At 39.0% G+C, this 20,567-nt stretch overlaps 1 protein-coding gene across 5 annotated transcripts in view; it reads left to right on the plus strand.

The window, feature by feature from the left end:
* Positions 1-1,905: 1,905 nt before the first annotated feature.
* RBBP8 (RB binding protein 8, endonuclease) overlaps positions 1,906-20,567 on the plus strand; it is a 42,247-nt gene continuing 23,585 nt past the window's right edge. The window contains exons 1-5 of one of the 5 annotated variants that reach the window (XM_032123477.1): positions 1,906-2,766; positions 4,381-4,430; positions 11,682-11,902; positions 16,907-16,949; positions 19,306-19,401. In XM_032123477.1, coding sequence (XP_031979368.1) covers positions 11,791-11,902; positions 16,907-16,949; positions 19,306-19,401 — 251 coding nt within the window. In that variant the 5' untranslated portion in view covers positions 1,906-2,766; positions 4,381-4,430; positions 11,682-11,790. Of the gene's footprint in view, positions 2,767-4,380; positions 4,431-8,652; positions 8,760-8,826; positions 9,085-9,294; positions 10,191-11,681; positions 11,903-16,906; positions 16,950-19,305; positions 19,402-20,567 lie in introns of those variants that run through there. The other 4 variants (XM_032123480.1, XM_032123481.1, XM_032123476.1 and 1 more) reach the window with 4 other exon arrangements.

A 20,567-nucleotide genomic window follows, 5' to 3' on the forward strand; every position in this document is an offset into this window, starting at 1 on the left:
ATAAGAGAGAAATCGGTCCTTCAGGTAATTATACTGCCTTCTTCAGGAGGAAAAGCGATCTGTCTCACAGAGAACCCTAAGCAAGCCTGATACTACAATATTTATGTCTGTGGTAGGTCTATATTTAGAACTGTCATGAGTTACGAGGCTGAGAACAAGAGTCAAGTGATGTCTATCAAAAAATTTATTGATACATACAATATCTTCTTTGTCTTATACCTTTGCCTTTTACTTATGAAAAATTAAATTTCTCTAACTTGTGGAAGTGAATTTAAAAGCATAACTTAAAGTCTCAGTCCTGCCAGCAACTCTGTATGAGAAGCCCTAACTAATGAAAAGCCCCTGCTGGATCTCTAAGGTGTGTACATGGTGGGTTTTGTTTGGGGGAACAAGAGTCTGGAGAGAACAAGTTCCTTTAAGCTCTCAAGTCAAAGGAAGAGATAGTAAACATCCCTTTTATGCCTGTGCTTTTCAGAATCCAGTAAAGAGTTCAGTGGCAAGTACAATGCCTTTAAAGTTCTACCATCAGGTTCACTATAAGACTCCAAGTTTAATGATGAGCTCAGGATGCAGAAAGGAAAATTTCATACAGTATCTTTTATGAGACCAGCTGACATAGTTGGAAGTAGACCAGCTTTGAAGCACACCAGCCCTCCCAAAGTCTATTATACAAGCAGAACCTTTTCCACATTGTACAGTCTTACAGCTATTTTGGGTGGTAATTTACTTGTGTTAATCAGTTACACAGTTTATCCAATTATGCGACACTCATAAAACCAAATTGTAGGCAGACACAGTACATTCACATTGGATAGGGATTTACAGTGCAAGATGAAGTGTTTGTGGAAAGGACTTTGGAGTCTTTAAAAACTTCCATTTAATATAGCACCAAGACTGGGGCATACTCAGAACCCAATGTCTCCATCACATTTGGCAGTGGTGCCCGATTATTCAGTACAGCCTCCTGAATCACCAAAACCACTTCCTGCAGCGGACTTTCTGCAAATCTCTTATCCAAGTACTGACCCAGCCCAGCCCTGCTTAGCTGTATGAAATCATAGCCTAAGGCAGTGTGACTCCAAGCACAAACAGCATACATCTGCCATTTCAGCTCAGTTAGTTGTCTTCTTCAGAAAAGAGCCTTCCTTTCAAGGCAGTCATAAGATGCAGTCTTATAGGAAGGGTTATTCTCCTCTAGTAAAATCATCTGAGTATATTCAAATATCAGTTTGTCTTTCCTATTCTGGTCAATGGTGAAAACAATGCCTATGCTACACAATGTTGTTTGAATTTGGTGGTAACTTCCTGTTCTGATCACTGGTTGTCTAGTAACTACTATTAAAATGGGTAAGCAAGCAAAGGTGATCTAAAAATTAAAAATATCACTGTGGGATCAATTTAGGAACAAACACAGCTTTCTACAGGTAATCAGAGCCTTTGACAACATTCAATACAGCAAACCTTTTCAAGTCTGAGTGTTTAAATTTAGGTGCCTAAACAAAAAATAAGCACACATTTAGAAAACATTGTATATAAAACCATTATTACATTTCCAGAAGTGTTAAGGCTTTTACAGGTCTTACTGATTTTACTCAACATCTCTGACAATCACAGCAGGAGATCTGAAAATTATAGCCTATATTTGTATCTGGAAAAAAAAAAAGTACTAAGTTTACACAGATGCAGGCTTCTGTCAGGGCATATCCTGATCTCTGCCTACAGCCTGAATAACTATGCAATATGCAGGACTGCTGTGCAAGTATTCTTGCCCCACAGCCATGAACAAGAAGCAGTGCAGCTGCTGTTGCAGCCCATGTGCTATTGTAACAGGGCAGCTGTTGTAGTTCCTCACAGTTATGGAAGCATGTCCCATACACGCCATGTTCTCTAAACTGTTTCACCTTGAAACAGGCTGTGCAGTAATTCAGGGTCAGCTTGCACAGACCTAGGGCTCTACCAAACTCACAAGGTGGATATTCCACATGCAAGCTCCCAATGTGCCGTCTCCCATGTGGTAACAAAAATATGTTCGAACCTATGCATAGAGTAAATACATTTTGTACCAGAAATAAATCTGAATTAGTGCACAATTTCGGGGGTTTTTAGCTGGTCACACTAAAAATTTGGTGTTATTTCATTATAATAAGTTGTTACTGTTAGTATTGTTTAAAAAAAAGACATTTTCTTCCCTGTTTCTCTTTGCACTTGTGCTGACAGACCTCTAGCCCAGTTCATCTGCATATAAAATGAAACAAAATTTATAACAATAAGATCTTGCTCCACTTAACAAGGATGTATCACTCCCCTACCCCTCGGTAAATTATTTTGCTGGAGGCTACATCATTCTCTCTGAGTAGTATGTTGGGAGTTGACAGAGGCGTGAATAATTCGCGGCGTAGAAGCCTCCCCAGCCGAGCTGAGCTGCAGCATGTTGGGCCAGCCTTTGATGCAGACTGGTTGGGCAGGTTCCTGGGCGCCCTAGGAACCGGTCTGACAGGCCTGTTATGCCAACAAATTCTGGTATGATTCCATGCTCTCCAGAATGCAGAAACCTGCCCAGCCAGTTAAATGAAAGGCATATTAGGTTATCCATTGCACATTGTATATATCTTAGGTGCAGCAGATCTCCTCTCGGCATTCTCTAGTGTGGTCCACAGTGGCTTCCTCATCTCACTTACACTTGAGGTTTATAGCTGGAGGGGAAGTCAATAGTAAATATTTATCACCCCGACCAAGAACAGAACTTTTCACAATTCAAACAGAAGGGTGAGTTTTGAAAATCTTTCTTTAAAATTAATTTAAGATAACCTAAAGCAAAAAAATTCTCTGATGTTTGAAGGGTCTCTCCTTAATGTGTCTGAGTACTGCCAGTCTCTATGGCACTTGTTGACAGGATTTTTGTAATTGCAGCTGTTTGAGCCTTCTTTGTGCAGCTCAATATCATCTGCTCTGTCTGCAGAGTATTTACTGGAGAGACAGTTCAATGAACTTAGCACGGGAGTGAGAGATAAAAACTCCACTGCCAACAGCTTAGTATTTTGAGCAGTTCACTTAAGTATTGCTTATTGGTCTTCTCTTTTATACAGTGTTTTTATAATCTCTGCCACATAACAGCAGTGTAGTGATAAGGCATAGTGCCATTACAGTAAGATGTGTGGTTACTAATTCTTGCCAGACTAACTTTTTTAATTGTTCAATTTTATAGAGTGAGCTACTTAAGCCTAGATTTACCTACTCAGAGTTAGCTTCATGGTAAAATAGGAAACTTACCTGTCATTCTTCCTGCTTTCTTTCTACATACTTATTAGAAATTTACCTGTTTAGAGTGAGTAACGGTGGTGGTAATGGTAATAAAAAGCAGTGCTAGTCATAAAGAGTAGGCTGACCTGAAAGTTGTACCTGTATCTGCAGCTGAATCCATTCACAGGTTCTGTGTCAAATAAGAAAAATTAAACAGTGTGAAAACAAAAGCTGTGGAATCTGGTAACTGATTAACTACTGGAGCACAGAACTACTTGCTGAGCTGAATAGAAAGGAATGAAGACAGGTTTTGTCATGCCTGTTAGGACAAAATAACTCTTTAACTTCAGTAAATGTGAATCTTCTCAACTTCTGTGTAGCTACATTTAAAAAAACCCTCACACAGCTACTTCCATCTCCCAGGAATTCTTGATTTTGTTTATCTTTAAGCAAAACAATTACTAGTCTCTTTTGTGATGTGAAAAAAACCCGTATCAGAGTCAGTGGATACAAACCACTAGATACAAAATATCTATACAGGATTATGTAAGACTTTATGGTACTCACGCAACAGGAAGCTTCAGTTATGTTTACTGCCAGCTATTTCCAGGTTGATGCTAGAATGAGTATTATTCTTTTGTAGAGTGCCAAGAAAAAGACCTCCTGAGCAGTTTTAAAAACCAATGAATTGAAATCACCTTCTCTTTAGTAGCGCTGTATCTGTGAGCAAAATTTTTTCTTCAAAGTGTGGCTAAACAGAAAAGAACATAAGAAAAGTCTTGTAGTCTCAAAGAAGCTGAAAATATTCATCAGGAAAAAAGTTTAATTTTCTTATATTCTCTGTTGATTCTGCTATCAAATACGTAAGGAAAACTTGTTAAGGGATAAACCGTTTTCCAAAGAAAAATTACATATGGCTGAACCGCATGTTTGCACAAGAACTCTGTGTCTAGCCTATAAAATGCTACAAGAGAGCTTTGATTTCTAAAGCTATAGGATTTTAACACAGAACATGTTGAACATGTTTATAATTCAAACTAAATAAACTATTTTTTCTAAATGCTGCTTGCTATCCTCTCTCCCTCCAGTTTATGTGTTCTGTTTTATTTGAGTCTTCTTCAGCTGCCTTTTATTTTTTAGGGGGCTGGAAGAGCAGGGGCTATTGTTTGGGGATTTATTTTTCCCAAATGGTAAGTAAAATATTACTTCCTTTATGTTGTTTCTTTTCTGTCTCTGACTTCATGTTGTTCACTACAGTAAAAGGTAGGTGGCATGAATTCATGCACAGGTAAACTTTTACTTCAGCCTTCCAAAGCTAAGATAAATATGCATAACTACTCAAAGTGGTCATGTTAACCTGAGAAACATCAGTAGGAGCAAAGCATTTCTGCATGCAGCTAACCCAAATAGGTGCTGTTGCTTAAGCCTGAAGACCAGGAACACTGCACTGGGGTCCTGCAACAGCATCCCTCAGGTTGCTTTTTTTGTTTGTTTCCCCTCCATCAAGACTTCCTAAGAGACCTGAGAGTTTCAGTTGAATAAGCCCTGGCAATTTCTGACTACAGAGGAGGAGCAGTGAAAGCACTTCAAAGAGGGTTCCTTAAAGTGAACAGTGTTACTGGCATCAGGGAATTTGATCCTGGCTCAGTTTCAAATGTGGCCACGCAAGCAACTCGAGAAGAATCAGATTCAACTAGTGGGGGTGATGGAGTGGCTCCTCCCTACTTTTCCAGAAAAAGCAACCACCTGTGCCAGACAGCAGTGGTGTTGTCTGTGGTCTGTGTGCCCTCCCAGATGTAAGAAACCATACTATTCAGAGCACTGCCATTTCCTACACTTCCAGTTCAAATCCCATTTAGGTAGCAGCTGAACTGTGCCATATGGTCTTATTTGCTGAATCTGAAGTTGGACTCCTTTGATGTCCTTACTGGCAACTGCAACATAAAGTTCATTAAATGAACATGACTAGAGAGTTAAACAATATATTTATCTTTCAGTTGCAGATCTTTAAGACAGGGAGGCTGTGAACACACTGGCCATGTATATGCATGTGTAATCTATTATGTCTGATGCAAATACATAAGGACCTCACTATTTTATTTTATATATATATATAGATATGTATATATATATGCAAAGAATTAAATGGCTACCTTTATGCATAATGCAAATAAAACATTTAAATTGGACTTCCCATTGTAATTCAAAGCTGGTTTTAATCTTTACATCTAAATTTAAAGTAATATAAACAAAAAAAGTAATCTTTCTACTAATCTCTTGTAGCCCTACTCTGCATGCATATGCACTGAACTAGGTCACCTGCTGCTACCTGAGTGGTTAGAAACACTGATGCAGCCTCTGTACAACCCCTCAAAAAGGGAGGGGGGTGTGTGAATTAAAGGCTATTTCTAAGTATATCTGTGCTGCAACAATGCAGTACTCTTACAACAGAACTTCAGTTATTAGCTGATTTGCTGGTAAATAGTCCAGTCATCAAGAAGAAAAGCATTGCCACTAAACTGTAACTGAAAATCAACAGCTCCACCTACTATTACAGGATTAAACATTTCAGCCTATCCAGGTCTAAAATGGGCTAGGACAAAATAAGATTCCCTTTTTGCAGAATTGCTCATGGATAAGTGTTCTGTCACCTAGTTTCATGTGCCACAGCAAGGGTTATTTCGAAATCTGGACACGAGCCATGACACCACAGGAAGTTTCGTATCTGTTCAAGCGCGGCAGTAGTGAAGCTTTTTCCCACAGTTCTAATGTCTAGGTGTGTGTGATCACTCTTACGAGGTGAATGAGACGCAGTTCCAGTTAGACTAGTCATCTTAAGACACCCAGTGTAAGTGACTGTGGAATATCAGACTCTCCAATGGTTTTCTACCCTGTTCAATGAGCCAGGAATCTGTTCAGTGGCCAACTATGTGATTACAGAGTACATAAAATCAAATAAATCTGGAAGGGAGATAAAAGTAAAGTTCAACCGTTAGTGTTAATCCGTTTTCACTTACTGTGGAGTAGATAAGGATAACACTGTAGAAGTCAGTGGATTTATATTGCTGTAAAGTTCAACATGAGAGAATATGAAAACAAACAGCTCACAGTTTATTGGGGAATAAAAGGGATGACATAATTATTTGCCAGAGTGCTTCCTATAAATAGTAAGAAAGGTACAGCTTATGGTAAAATATCTGATCAATCCGCAAGAGGGCTATTTTATTGCTACTTACCAGATCTGTGTGTAGATTTAAGACATCTGCTTCTCTCAACTCTGACGAAATTATTACTTGCCTACATCACAAACTTTTAGATTACAGAAGTTTCAAAAGTACAATGAAAAGCAGCCAACAAGCATTATTTAGAAAGACTGGAGTGTCTATCACAGCCTATTATGACATGACAGCTTCTTCCAAAATATGTAGCTAATCTTAGCTCCACCATGTGCCTACTGATCTGGTAATGGATCAAACTTACAATGTAAGCAATCTGCTGCTGAGCTCCTGAATATCACTTTAATTTTATTTAAGTTGAAAAACAAGTGGTTAAACAATGGTGAGGAACGAGCAGAAAAGTTAAGTACAAGATTTCTTCAAAATACTTCAGAATTCATGGTATATACTTGATGGGAAACAAAAAGTATTTTCAACAAACGGGAACAACAGATTGAAGCCTGAATCATGGACCATCTCTTGTCTGCCAGTACTTCAAAATACCTCAAAAGTGTTGAAATAGTATTACAGATCCAGTTTTATTTATGCTGTAGCTCCTTATTTATGATGTTTTCTTGAAACCTGAGTGATCTGAGTAATGTAAAAAGAGTTAGATGGAACAGCTACTAACAATTATGAAATACCTGAACACCTAACTTTTAAAATATTGCTATTAGCAATCTAGAAGGTATATGTTTCAGCACTGGCCCTTCCAAACTGATCACCATTGTGTCTTCTAGCCATGGCACCAAGCTGCCTCCGCAAGAGTTCCATACATACCAAAATGGTCCAGTGGAATCATGTGAAGGCAGAATAGTAACAGTGAAAAGCTGTGTTTTGTTTCTATTTCATCACTAAGAACTTCTTAAAATCAAGGGGTTTATCTCATTGCAGACAGCAGGGCTGGTCCCAATGAATGAAGGAACATTGATCTGCAATTTGGGAAAAAAAATAACATTGAGAAGTGACAAAAAAGTTCAGCAGCCTTATGCTGTACTAATTATATGTGCCTACTGGTTTCCATACTCACATAAAACATAAAAATATGCCTAGGCTGCTCTGCCATAGAGTAAAATGACAAGCCATGGAAACTCTTAAGATCAAGAAGGCAGAAGGGAAGCACTGCAAATACTTCTGCGTGTAAACCCCAGCAACCAGATTACAAATCCTGTGGCACAGATAGATTTAACAGCATAGCCCTAAAGGCAAGGCCACTTCTGGCACAGTTGTACACCCCAATGACCCTCTTCACATCTAAACCAGCAAGAACTTCTTTCAGGAAGGCAGGGGCAGCACGTGTTTCAGTGCAGACTCTTGCACACACCCTTGCTTTTCCAGACTGTTCTGTGCCTGCGGTAACACTGAACTGGGGCACCAGCCAGGGCCTGGCTTGTCCCCTCTGGCAGCTCTCTGTGGGAACCCCAAGTACCAGGCCACAGGAAGAGAGGGCTGGGACAACATCTGGTGACATTGATGAATGAACATGAGCCAGCAGTGTGCCCAGGTGGTCAAGAAGGCTAATGGCATCCTGGCCTGTGTCAGAAATATTGTGGCCAGCAGGACCCTGTGCTTGGCACTGGTGAGGCCGCACCACTAGTGCTATGTTCAGGTTTGGGCCTCTCAATTCAGGAAGGACATTGAGGTGCTGGAGCATGTCCAGAGAAGGGCAACGGAGCTGGTAAAGTGTCTGGAGCACATGTTCCATGAGGTGCTGCTGAGGCAGCTGGGGTTGTTTGGCCTGGAGGAGGCTGAGATGAGAGCTTATCGCTCTCTACAACCACCAGAAAGGAGGCTGTAGCCAGCTGGGGGTCAACCTTTTCTGCCAGGCAACAAGTGACAGGACAAAAAGAAGCGGCCTCAGGTTGCTCCAGAGGAGGCTTAGGTTGGACTTTAGGAAGAGTTTCTTCACAGAAAGGGCGATTAGACATTGGAATGGATGCCCAGGGAGGTAGTGGAGTCACTGTCCCTGGACGTGTTTAAGGACGTTGCACTTAGTGCCGTGGTCTAGTTGACATGGCGGTGTTTGGTCAAAGGCTGGACTCGATGACCTCAGCGGTCTTTTCCAGCCCACTTGATCCTGTGATTCTGTGGCCGTATCACTCCCGCCACCTGAGCCCCCGGCGGGCGGGCGCCCGGGCTCCGGGCCGAGGGGACGCAGCCCCTCACTTCCCGCTTTCTCGCGAGAGCAGCACGGAAGCCTCGCGAGAGCTGCCCGCGCGCCGCCTCCCTGGGCAGGGACGGCGCTCGCCGCAGTTTTTCCTTTTTTCCCGCCGTTGGCGCGCGGAGCCGCCGGGAGCCAACCAGGTAACGGCGCGCGCTCTCCTCGTCCTCCACCGGGGAGCGACCGCGAGCGCGCCGTTCCCGCTCCGCCCCGGAGACGGGCCCGCCACAGCCCCGCCGCAGCCCCTCCGGGTCCCCGCCGGGCGCTCTACAGGCACTGTCCCGCCTGCCCGAGGGAGCCCCGTCCTCTCCGCTTGGGAGGCTCCCGCCGCTCGGGAGAAGCGGTGTGGGGGACATGCCATACCGCTCCTCTGACGTCCCGACTGCGGGGTGTAACCCAAGCCTGGCGGGAAGCTCCCAGGTGTTGGTCATGGGAGGATTTCCCAGAGCATCCCGGCGTGTCTTTCGAGTGAGTTTTCTGTGCGGTGTTCTTGCAAGAGGGAAAGGAGAACAAAATTCACCGCCGGGAGGTACAGGAGAGTTGAGTTTGTAGGAGCAGCCGGTGGTTTTTGGTGGGAATTAAGGCGCCTTGTGCTCCCCAGAATCCCGGAGGGGCGGTGTGTTCCTGGCGGGAAGGTATCAGCTCCGACAAGCAGCCTCGGCACATTCCCGGTGCTGATCGATTGCTGGAGGCAGTCATTGTTGAAGCCGTGTTTTCAGGGTGCCGGAAGGAGTTATTTGTAGAAGAAGAGGGAAATGGACGCTTTTAAGTGGTTCTATGAAAGCGTCAGTCGGCAGGATAGCAGCAAAGCAGGACATCCGGGAGAAGGGCTAGCACTGTGCTTCCATCCTCCCCCCACGCAGCTTCCACTTCTGTCTTTGCCTGCAAGTGTCCGTACATCCAGCTCAGGCTTTTTTTCCCCCTGAGGACTGGCAAGCACTTTCATAGGACTGGAGACTAAGCCACCACTTTTATGCCTGTGCAGCTGCCCAGGCGTGTTAAAGGCTCGACTTGAACGCTTCTTGCGGGCCCTGTATTTTAAGGGAGGTTCAACACCTGTGGGAAGCAGTGTATCATTTTGGGATCTTGAAGCAGATGAAGCTTGGGAAAATGCGTTGCTCTTTTTTCCCTATTTGTAGTCGGTTAATGTACTAATAACTTGCAGAAACTCTGAGCAGGCTTTGTGCATTTTTTTTTCTTGTAGTCATCTTGGGGAAAAAAAGCCCCAAACAAGTATTAGGGCTAGCGTTTACTGTCTAGAGTCGGATGACCTTTCCGTGGAAATGAGTCATCTGACATACTTAAATATGAAACAGTAAGTGAAAGCAAGCTTGTTGTTTTCACTGCCCTAGTGCTTGATAGAGAAAAAGCTTAATCCTGAAGCATCAGTTGAAGGTGCAAAGCAAGAGTTTGAAAGCCATTCCTAATGTCGCTAGGCAATTGATTCCACAAAGAAGCATTGTGAGATGGCTTAATGTGGCTGCACACAAAGTGGAGCATTTCATCTGCCAAGATGCAAGCAAACTGTTGTTCAACTTCTGCTGGAGAATTGTAGGCATTGCTAGTTTGAAAAGGTAATTTTATTTTCTGTTAAGGACTTCTCTGAAGATAACACTTGCTAACTTGAAACCATATACTGAAATAGGCACTGAATTTTCTATGGACAGAGCAGGTTAAAGCAAGTGTGGAGGTGTCTGCTTCAGTACTGTAACATTTAAGTATCCTTATGCTATCGTAAACATACAGTTCAAGTGTTTCTGTTGAGAATAATGTTTTGTTCCATTATTTTTATTTCATTGTAAATACAGCCAGACTGAAAAAAAGTGACTTGCTTAGGATGGTGCGCAGAGAGACGAGACAGGAGAGTGGAACCAAAGCCTCCAAGCCTTACACTTGGTTACTGACCACTGAACGTTTTATTGTGGTGAATCTGGGGGACCAGCTAAATGCAGTAGCTGCATTCAGATACTCTTTAAGTTGTTTGAAGGCTCTCAAGATAGGAAATGCAGCTTCTTGACTAGTCATAGACCTTGTATCAGCTGAGCTATACCTTATGCCTCGAAAATTTGAGAGCAAATAGTTCCTTCCATTTGGCAATATAGGCACGGTGGTTTGCTTGCTCAAGTTGCTAATTTAGGAATAGTACAAAATACCTATCTTTCTTTTTTTACTGTATTTTATATTACAGAGACATAGAGATAGCTATGTCCACCTGATAATGACAGTCCCTGTTCAAAAGTGTTTGTTTAAAATTGACTGCATAAAAATAGGGAAAACTTAGAATGTCCAGTTTCACAGAGAGGGAACTGAAGGACAGCGATTACAGGAGTATTTCAATATTGGACACACAGTGCCAGTAGAATTGAATCTTAGCTTGGCTCAGAGCCAGATCTGAGTACCATGCTACCACTGTAGAATGCCTGAGGCCATCATCTCTGTAAGAAACCCTTCAAAACAAGTGAGAATTATGGGTAAATTATCCTAAGTTTTGCAGGCAGTCAAGCTTTTAAGACAGAGCTATCTGATTTTGATAGTTTTCTCAAATGTTAATGTTTTGGAGATTTATAGATTTTGAGATTAATCTCCTTTTTTTTTTTAAATCAGGGAATGGGAATAATTTCAATGTAGAATTATGAAGACTTCAAGGGGATGTGAGCTTTTCTTTGCAAAAGGGTGTAATTTGAATCCAAGTTTATAAAAAGGATGTATATACACAAATCCATCTCTGATAAAACTTTCGTCAAATGCTTTCACTGACAGCCAGATTTTGGCACTATGGCTTACTTTTGGAAAACAGGAATTAGATAGGAAAAAAATAAAGACTCCTAAGTATTTTAATCTAATTTTAAGTTGATGGCTTTTTAAGGGGAGGAAAATTCTGTTAGTTTGTAATTACCTGTAGCAAAATACTTAGTATCATCCAAGCTTTCAGGGTGACTATCAGTATAAAAGTATACAAATATATATCCTCGACAAGGATAGACAGTAAACTTAGTATTTCATCCATGGCTACAAGTTATATTCTGATAAATTCAAATGTAAGTGTTGTCATTGTGTTGTTACAGACGTACACCTCTCTTCAGAAACAGTTTCATAACTATGTAATTTAAAATATAAAGTTTGAGAGTGAGCCACTTCTGCGAGTCAAAGAAGCTGGGAGCAGCAAAAAGCAAGATGAATGCATCTGGACGAAGCTGTGGGAGCCCTAGTTCTGCAGAACCTACAGGAGATTTCTTCAAGGAACTGTGGTCCAAACTGAAAGAATGTCATGATAAAGAAGTACAAGGTAAATCATTAAAGTTTGGGTTTGTCAGATTAAAGTTGGTGTTTGTCAGTTACCACAGGAAAACTTTGAATACTCTGGGTGGAACTAAATAGATTTTTAATGTTTTACATTTTGCAGAAAGTTGGACTGGATGATTACAAATGACCCTTAGAGATTGACCACCTAAGCCTGGTTAAACAGGATTAAACTATCAACACATATAAATGATCTGCTAGGTCAGTGAAGAAAAAGTAACACAGTGTTACATGGAATCTCTGCTTGCCTACAAAATATTTAAATGTTACTTTATCTTTAATGGATTATGATTCAAAATTTCCAAACCATGTTATTCAATGGATTATTTTTCTTTTGCCTTTGGCTTTAGTTGCTTCAGATACATTAAAATTATTTGCATTGTTTATTTCCCCTAACTTGTGCAAAATCGCACTGCAGATTAATGCTACTGAAGTGAAAATGATTTCTTCAGATTTTAATGTTCTAAATTTTCTCAGCAAAATTTATAAGGTTTTTATAATATGATTATTCTTACTTTATGTGATCTGTGGTAGCAGTCTTACTACAGATCGGCTGTTAGTGTCTGTCCATTCTTCAGTAATTCAGAAAAGTTGAATTATTGCACCATATGTATTGTTACTGTAATATTGTTTTGCAAGATGTATTCGTAAGGGTTTTTTTGCTAAAAACGTAAGTTAACATTTTGTTCTGCTAATCTAAAGGTGCATGATCCATTCTTTTGAATGGAATTAAAACAGTATTAGACTGTATCTTCTAACAAGCATATCCATATGCATGAAATAGTATTTATATTAGGCTGGAATAAAAATGGGTGAGTTTTTGTGAGTTAAGAGCTTTAGTCATGCAAGTGGATCTTTACCCAGACCATTTCAGCGGCCTTGGTTGTTTCTACCAGCCTCAAAACAGTTTCAGGTCTGTTCATTTCAGTTCAGTTATACCATCACTTTTTCATTTCAAAAACTGTTGGAGATTGTTTTATAGTTATGTATGTTACCTGCCTCCTACTGAAAGTCTTGATTCAATAATTTGCAGCACTGGGCTGTGCCACTTTGTTGTTAATTATTAAAAAAAACCCAAGCAACCAAAAAGCATATATCAATATGGAAACTGAAAAGAAAACTATAGCAGGCTTCTTTATATTAAAATTATTTTTTTAATTGTTGATGGTTCTTTTTGGAGTGGGTGTGATGTCAACCACAGATAAATGCGGAAATACTGACAGAATGGGATCTGGCAATCTATGGCATGTCTGAACAACAAAAACTTAACAAACAAAAAGCTCTGATGTAGAGACTTCTTCTAAGTGACCCTTTCTCTAGTTTCTTGGGGTGTGCAGCACGTGATTTTCAAGTTTGGGTTTTCTTTATGCAAGCAAGATACTCTTTAGAATGCATGCAGGGTGTGGCCAGGTAATTTTGCCACCAGGCAGTCTTTTTCATGCCTAGCCCTTTGTCAGTATGTCCCACACCGTGTTAGGTAAAATTAGGTCTTCCATGATAACATCAAAGGCATGCCTGAAGGATAGTTAATTTTTTCAGAAGGTGGGGATCCTCTTATAGAAAATGGTACTGCAAGATATTTTAGAAACATCAAACACAGACTTGCCTAGACTTTGCTTGTTTCTGAAGTCTATAAATAAGAATTAAAATTGACTCATGAGTTTCCAATCTGAATGTCAGCAAAATTTATTTTAAAGGTGGTGGAAGGTGGATTAAGGGAAAGTTAGTAGTTGTTGAAAAAGCTTTTTGCATGTACAATGTACTAAACACTGAAATGGTGGAATTATTTTTATTTAAAATCCATGAAAAGCAGAATTTATGACACATGAACTTGACATGGTCAGACATGTTATATGAGTTATATCTATAGGACGTAGACTGAAGAATCCTTTAAACTCATGGAGTTTAAAAGGGATTTTATTGAATTTTGATATTGCTATATTGTAAAGGGTGTGGTTTTCTACCATTATGTGAAAAAATCCAGTTTCTTGTTCTTTTAAACTGATCGCTTGCAAAAAAATCCAAATTTTGGCCTTCTTCAGCCAAAATAGCTATTATTTAACTTAAATTCATTATACGACAATGGGTAGGACACCTACATCCCAGTTTCCAAAGATGTTGGGTATGGCAGTGTCAGTTGACTTTTCATGGAGTTCAGAAGTGCTCAGCAGCTCAGAATAATGGTCATTAAAACTCTATTTGCTTTTATTTCCTATCTGTAGAATGTGTGGGACACTTGCATAGTTCCCAGAAAACTAAAGAAATTTAATAATGCTTTCTATAAACTGATTTATTTCTACAGGTGTTAGCTCTTAACTCTGGCTTGAAATAATTATTTAGATGCTTGCTGCATGTGGATCTTATCAAGATGGTTTCTGAGGATTAATTCAAATCTAAAACTCTGTACTAAAAATATATATCAGCATAGAAATGTGAGCAGTGTTTTATATAAAAGAAATAGTCTAGTTTTTTTCAATTACTGCTTACCTCTGAAAAGCAGAAGATATCAATAAGGAAAAAACTGTAGTCATAGAAGCAGAGAAACTTACGAGGAAAGCAATCTCATTGATAGATTGCTGTCGGAAAGGAAATGGCTGGAAGTTCCTCAAAAGTAAATCATTATAGAAAAAGGAGCTGGAAGGGATTTTAGAAGGTCATCTAGTCCATCTCTGTACCCTTAAGGTAGGATTATGTCTGCGTCATTGCTGACAGAAGCTTGTCCAACCTGTTTCAAGAAATCTTCAGTGATAAAGATTCTGCAGTCTTCCCAGGCACTGTCAGTTTTAAGGAAGTGCATTTAATGCATTTGAAAATTCATCAGAACAGAAATTATCATAGCCATTAATTGAAATATTACAGCTATGTAGTCTAATCAAGTAGCAAGTTTCATGAAATAATGTTCAGTTAATCTGCCTAATGATAGTTTAAAGAAGGTCTCCATTGCTTTAATAGGGGTAGAGTGTCATTTACTAACGCACTTAGGAGCTTTAGGTAATGTAGCTTTATACAGTCTGCAGCTTGTCTATTCCATAGAAATACTGTGTGAAAGATAAAACTGAATTGAAAAGAGACATAGTTTTATATGCTCACTATGTTAAATAAAGAAACCTGAAAAAGCAAAGCTGCTTAAATGAGTATGCTTAAAAACTCAATACTCTGGAAAAGCAAAAGGAAGAGACTACAGCAGATGTAGTAATTCAATGCTCTTGGATAAATGTAACAGTCTGGTTTCCTGCCTTCTCATTGCAGTCATTTGAACTATGAAAAAATGCAACCTTTAAGTAACCAGTTTAGTTCCTCCTGACTTCAGGAGAGAGGGGAGATAGTGTTACCTGTAGCACAGTACTGGGCCTTTTGGGCCCCGCCTCTTCAATTGGTCGCTCAGGTTGCCAAAGTTACAATCCTAAATACTTGCTGAACAGACTACCTGTTCATACAGGAGATGCATTGTTGTGCAGCTTCATTCCTTCCAATGGGCGTGGAGCAGCTTTAAAGCAAGCTTTATAGGGGTTCTAATTGCAGATGCCTAATTGGCTTGATGAATAGCAACTACTTAAAAAAATAAACCCTCTTTCTGTGCTGATCTGCATGATAGAACATAACATCTCACAGGTGCTGAACACTTGGAGATAAAAGAAATCTTGCTGTATTTCCTAAGAATTTTTTTAAGTGGTCCGTCTGCATTTTTAACTCATTGTCTCACTGGCATCTTGTAGCAAGCATGGGTTCGCTGAGTCTGTAGCTGGCTTGACATTTTAAGTGGCCTGAAGACTGAAGCTTCTCAAGCAAGTAATTTTCCCCTTAGAGCTATTCCTAGTTGAGTGTGGTAGGGGAGAAAGAAAAGTCTGTTAGCTGCCTTAACCTACGTTTTCTATAGTAAGATGTAGTATCAGCTGTGTATTTAGGCTTAAATTCAAAGTAGTCTGAAGTTTTCTTACAAGTGTTTTGGTTTTGTAAGTTTATCCTACTATCCTAAATGCATCACACTTTTGCAAGAGAGCTTACAAGACACCTAATGTTCAACGTGGAGTTGGTGGCAGCCTTCCATATTTAGAAGAAAATGATCATGCTAGGAAATACTATGTTATTTTCTGATGTGATATGAAAATTTCTCTTGGATTTCTGCTTAAGAAACTGCCCTATCATTGGAGTCTGTTTATTTCTGACTATTTATTTGGAGTAGGAATGGCCAGCCTGTGTGTGGGTAATGTCACTTAAATTTCCATAGCACTGTGTCCTGCTGGTTAAGCTGTGCTGTACTTAAATATCTTCTTGTCTCAGTGCACATACAAATGCACCCAAGACCTTGCTAGCAGATTGGCTGGACAGTGTTCTGTCCCCTGGGCTGTCAGCTGGCCACTCCTGCTGAGAACATCAGTTGCATTTGCAAACCTTTTTACTTCTGCACAGAGTGTATGGTTAGAAGTGTGGAACTATTAGTGGGAGAAAAACCACAGATGAAATATTCCTTAATTCACCTTCAGATCTTCCAAAGAAGCGTTGACTGAGAGAGTCTTATAGCACATCTCCAATGAAGGATGTTGTCCTTCTGTGCTTTAAAGCCTTGAATCACATATTTTTAGTGTTTCCCTTGCGCATATACACCGTAAAGCATTTCTCAGTTCAGTGATTGGATGCTTCATTTCCAGTGTAGTATTATGAATTTATGTGGGAATAGTCAATGAAAGTATATTGGCAGTGCTGGCTATTCACGTGTGGTTATTTCACAAATGTGTTTTTATACCTGTATAAGTGGTAATCTGTGTGTTTGTTTAAGAAGTCCTTATTTCCTGGAGATCACAATGACTGTATTTGTTTCCAAGATCCTGTAGAACACACTCAAAAAGTCCAGAATGAACCTTTTTCTCTCCAGATTAGTGACATTTTTTATCTCTCTTTGCAGATGACAGTGGCAGAGTTAATTTATTGTCTCACACATTTTTTAAAATCAGAATTCTATAGCGTGTAATTTCTTCTTTCTATTTTTCAGGCTTACAGCTGAAAATATCTAAGTTGAAAAAGGAAAGATGCTTGTAAGTATTCATCCTAATGATCTAATTTATTGAGGGACAGTCAGAGTCCCATTAATGAGCTACAATTCTTGTAAGATTTCATGGATTCTTCCTTTAGATGTGTACAAAAAACTGCTCACTTTAATAATTCAGCTGAAGTCATCTGAAGATGTACGGAGCTCTTTACAGGGTGTGTTATTTCTTAAGTATAATTTATAAATTAAGTAGTTGCTAATTTTTAATCTAAAATGATGAAATTATCTCTTGGTTTTGTTATTAGCCTGGTGTATCATAAATTCTTCCATGTTCTGGAATCTTAAATTGATCAGTCAGTTTTCTAGATGAGAAATATTATCCACGTTGTCACTGAACAAATACCAAATAGGTTAATCATTGTTTGTTGGAATCTTTCTACAACTGCCACATTGTAGATACAGTTCTGTCACATAGGAGGTCTTGTTCTCCTTGCTTCGTCTGAATACCTGAGGTTTAGTATTTCAAACTTGATTATCATCTGACAATGAGCACCTTATTTTGTATCCCACTCCAGCGTTGGAGCTAATGACTTGTAAACTCTAGGTCAGGGACCAGCCATTATGCAGTGCCTTCATAACCAAAAATGTCTGTTGTGTTTATCAGGTGCACTGGAATTTTGAGGAAAAAACCCCAGCCAACAGCCTAGTTCCTTCCGTCATTTTACCTGGGACATTTCAGGGGGTTTAGGTGCAAGGCATATAGTATTAGTGTACATTAATGTCTTACTTATTTATTGCAAATGACTTAATGCCACAGAATGACTTAGAGTTAACTAGAGAAGATTTTTAAATTTGCTATTTTAAGCCTCCTCTGAATGGCGTAAACACAAAAAATGAGGGGATTTTTTGTGGTTTTAGTTTTTTGTTGGTTTTTTTTTTAGTGTCCTAAACATCAGGAAAATACAGCCTGCTTTCGTCAGACTTCAGATTTTTCCATGGCTTGGCTGTACTTGGTTAGTGAACTGTGGTAACAGAACTTTAACATGTTGTCCTCCCCAAGTAAAAGTACAAGCCTTAAATAGTCCCTCATGCTGTTTGCAGGTACCTGGTTTATAGGTTGAATATGCAGTTGGAATGGCCTATGTTGGTCTGTGTGGTAGTACAGAAACATAAAGCATCTGTACTTAAATTTAAGGGTTAATCAGATATGCTTGTGATTGTACACTAAAAACTTCCAGCTGTCCCATTCACTTTATGACCCATGATTGCTAGTTTCTTGTACTACTGTAATGCCAGCAATATCAAAATGTGGTTGGCTAAACATTTGTTAAAGGGATAGTGCCAATTTAAAAGTATGTTTGTGTAAAAGGATTGTATCAACAAGTTAGTAAATATGTTTTCATTTCCTGGTGTGTGTATGTGTGTGTGCTTAACAGCTTTTCATGAGCCAATTTCATGACTTCCACAAATAATCCATCTCAGGCACACTGAAAACAAACAACTGCTTTCATGGATATGTACAAAGGATTCCATGGTGAAAAGAAGAGCTGGGAATTTCTCGGAAGTTAGTCATTGTCATATTACACAGATTCAGTTGCTTATCTTTTACTGAGCATTAATTTCCTCTTAGAAAATAATTGTGTGCTTGTCACTCATACCGTGTTTGCATCTTGAAGAGGTGGTGTGATCTGATAATAAAAGTGAAAGGGAGCTAAAATTGGGAAGTTAATGTTACTGCTTTTTCTTAGCTCTTTTAAGGAGAAAATATTCTTTGTTATTTAATTAGTTTTGGTTTTTAGAGAAGGTATTTTCCACAAGATCATCTGCTTCTGAGGGTTTTGGAAAGAGACTTTTTTTCTCTTTATTCATATTATGGGAATACATGCTCTATAGAGAATTTCTTCTTGAGGAAGTAAACTTCTAATGGATCTAAAGACTTTTCAGAGATTTCCAAACCTAATGTGGTTTGCCACGCTGCAGAATTCACTCATTGGTAAGACAAGACCAAAATGACCTGATTGTGAAAGCTCCCATTAGATTCCCAACAGCTCCACAACACAGTAAAGTGTGAGAGAAATTTTGGAGTTTGTTCTCTGAAATTGTTGTTTGAACATTGGTAGCTTTTATGTCTTGACTGTCATGAATTCTAGTTTTTACTTGAGCAAAAATCAGACTTAACAGAAGACCACCTGTATTATGAATTGGAAACTAGCTGCATCTTTCCTCTGTCATTTGTAAATTATTATTAATCAGAAACACTTGCTTCATTTATCTTCGACTTAATATTTGTGCTGATGATAATAACATTTCCCAAGGATATGAAAGGAACATGCCAGAGAAAATTCTCTAGTGAAAAAGTAATTGCTACAATTAGAAATAATTTTTCTTCTTTTTCATTTCAGGGATGCAGAGAGGCTTGAAGAGTTCTATACCAAGAACCAACAGCTCAGAGAACAGCAAAAAGCACTTCATGACACTATCAAGGTTTTAGAAGACAGGTGAAGTAGTGTCTTCTAGCTTTTGAGTTTGCTGTATTTTGCTCTTACAGAGTAGCTCTGGATACTTTGCAAGTTGAGTTTATTATGTTTTGGTGTGGCATTATTGATTTTTTTTTTTTTTTCAGTAAGCCAGTCCTTTTCTAATGCAATCCAAATAGTGTGTTACAGAGAAAGGTATAGAATTTGCATTTTTCTGACTGAAGGACAATCAATAAATATATAACATATATATTTATTTATCTGTCTCATATATATAACTAAATATAAAATAAATAATAAATATAAATAAATAACAATTTCTGTTATATTGTTATTTTCAAAGTGCTTAGCTTGTTTAGTTCAGTTAAGGTCAATGGAAGTTGAAATAGAGCATCTTGGAAGGCAAACAGACATTTTCAGGTGCCTTCTTCTGTATCCATCTTTGTAGAGTTAAATTTTATATTGATCAAGATGTAATGCAAGTACAAAACCCAAAGGCTATAATATGTTGTGGAACTAATGAAATCACTCACTAGGAAATGTTTCGGATTTGATGGGGTCTTTTTTACCAATTGCCTGTTTTACCTAAATTTAATCACAGGTTCCATCTGTTACCTTCTTTTGTACTTTGGTGTTCTCCTCGCCTTTTGATCCATTCTGCCTTTTCCTTGATTGTTCCTGTTTAATCTGGTACAGCAAAACAAAACTAATAGACATGAAATTACAGTGCATTTTTTCACCTTTAAAAACTGTACCTGTTTTGGAAAGTGTATGTTAAATTTGCTGTTAATAGGCTCTCAGAAGTTTTCTGGCAACAGGAGATCATTACATAGTAAATGGTTTTCAAGCATTCCTGTGTTACCTTGAATTTTAAAGCTGTGATACTCTTCTTTTACTTTCAATTCCATTTCTCTGTGAAAGGCATTTCTCTGTGAAAAGCTTGTAGCCATGCAGGTAATAAACTTTCACACCATGTAAGTAGAGAGACATTCATGGTGTGGGTGAACTTTTCTAATCCCTTAGTAGATTAATTGCTCACATTGTGGAAAACAAAAGAAATATTTCAACTGATTTAATACAAGGAAGTTGTAATACTGTGTTTATTACACGTTCAGATAAGCTAGTATGAAGAGGCATTTCAGTATTTTACTCTTACCATAATTCCACAATATTAAAACACCAATAAA

This window comes from Corvus moneduloides, chromosome 1 (genome assembly GCF_009650955.1).
Source record: "Corvus moneduloides isolate bCorMon1 chromosome 1, bCorMon1.pri, whole genome shotgun sequence".
Classification (NCBI taxonomy): domain Eukaryota; kingdom Metazoa; phylum Chordata; class Aves; order Passeriformes; family Corvidae; genus Corvus; species Corvus moneduloides.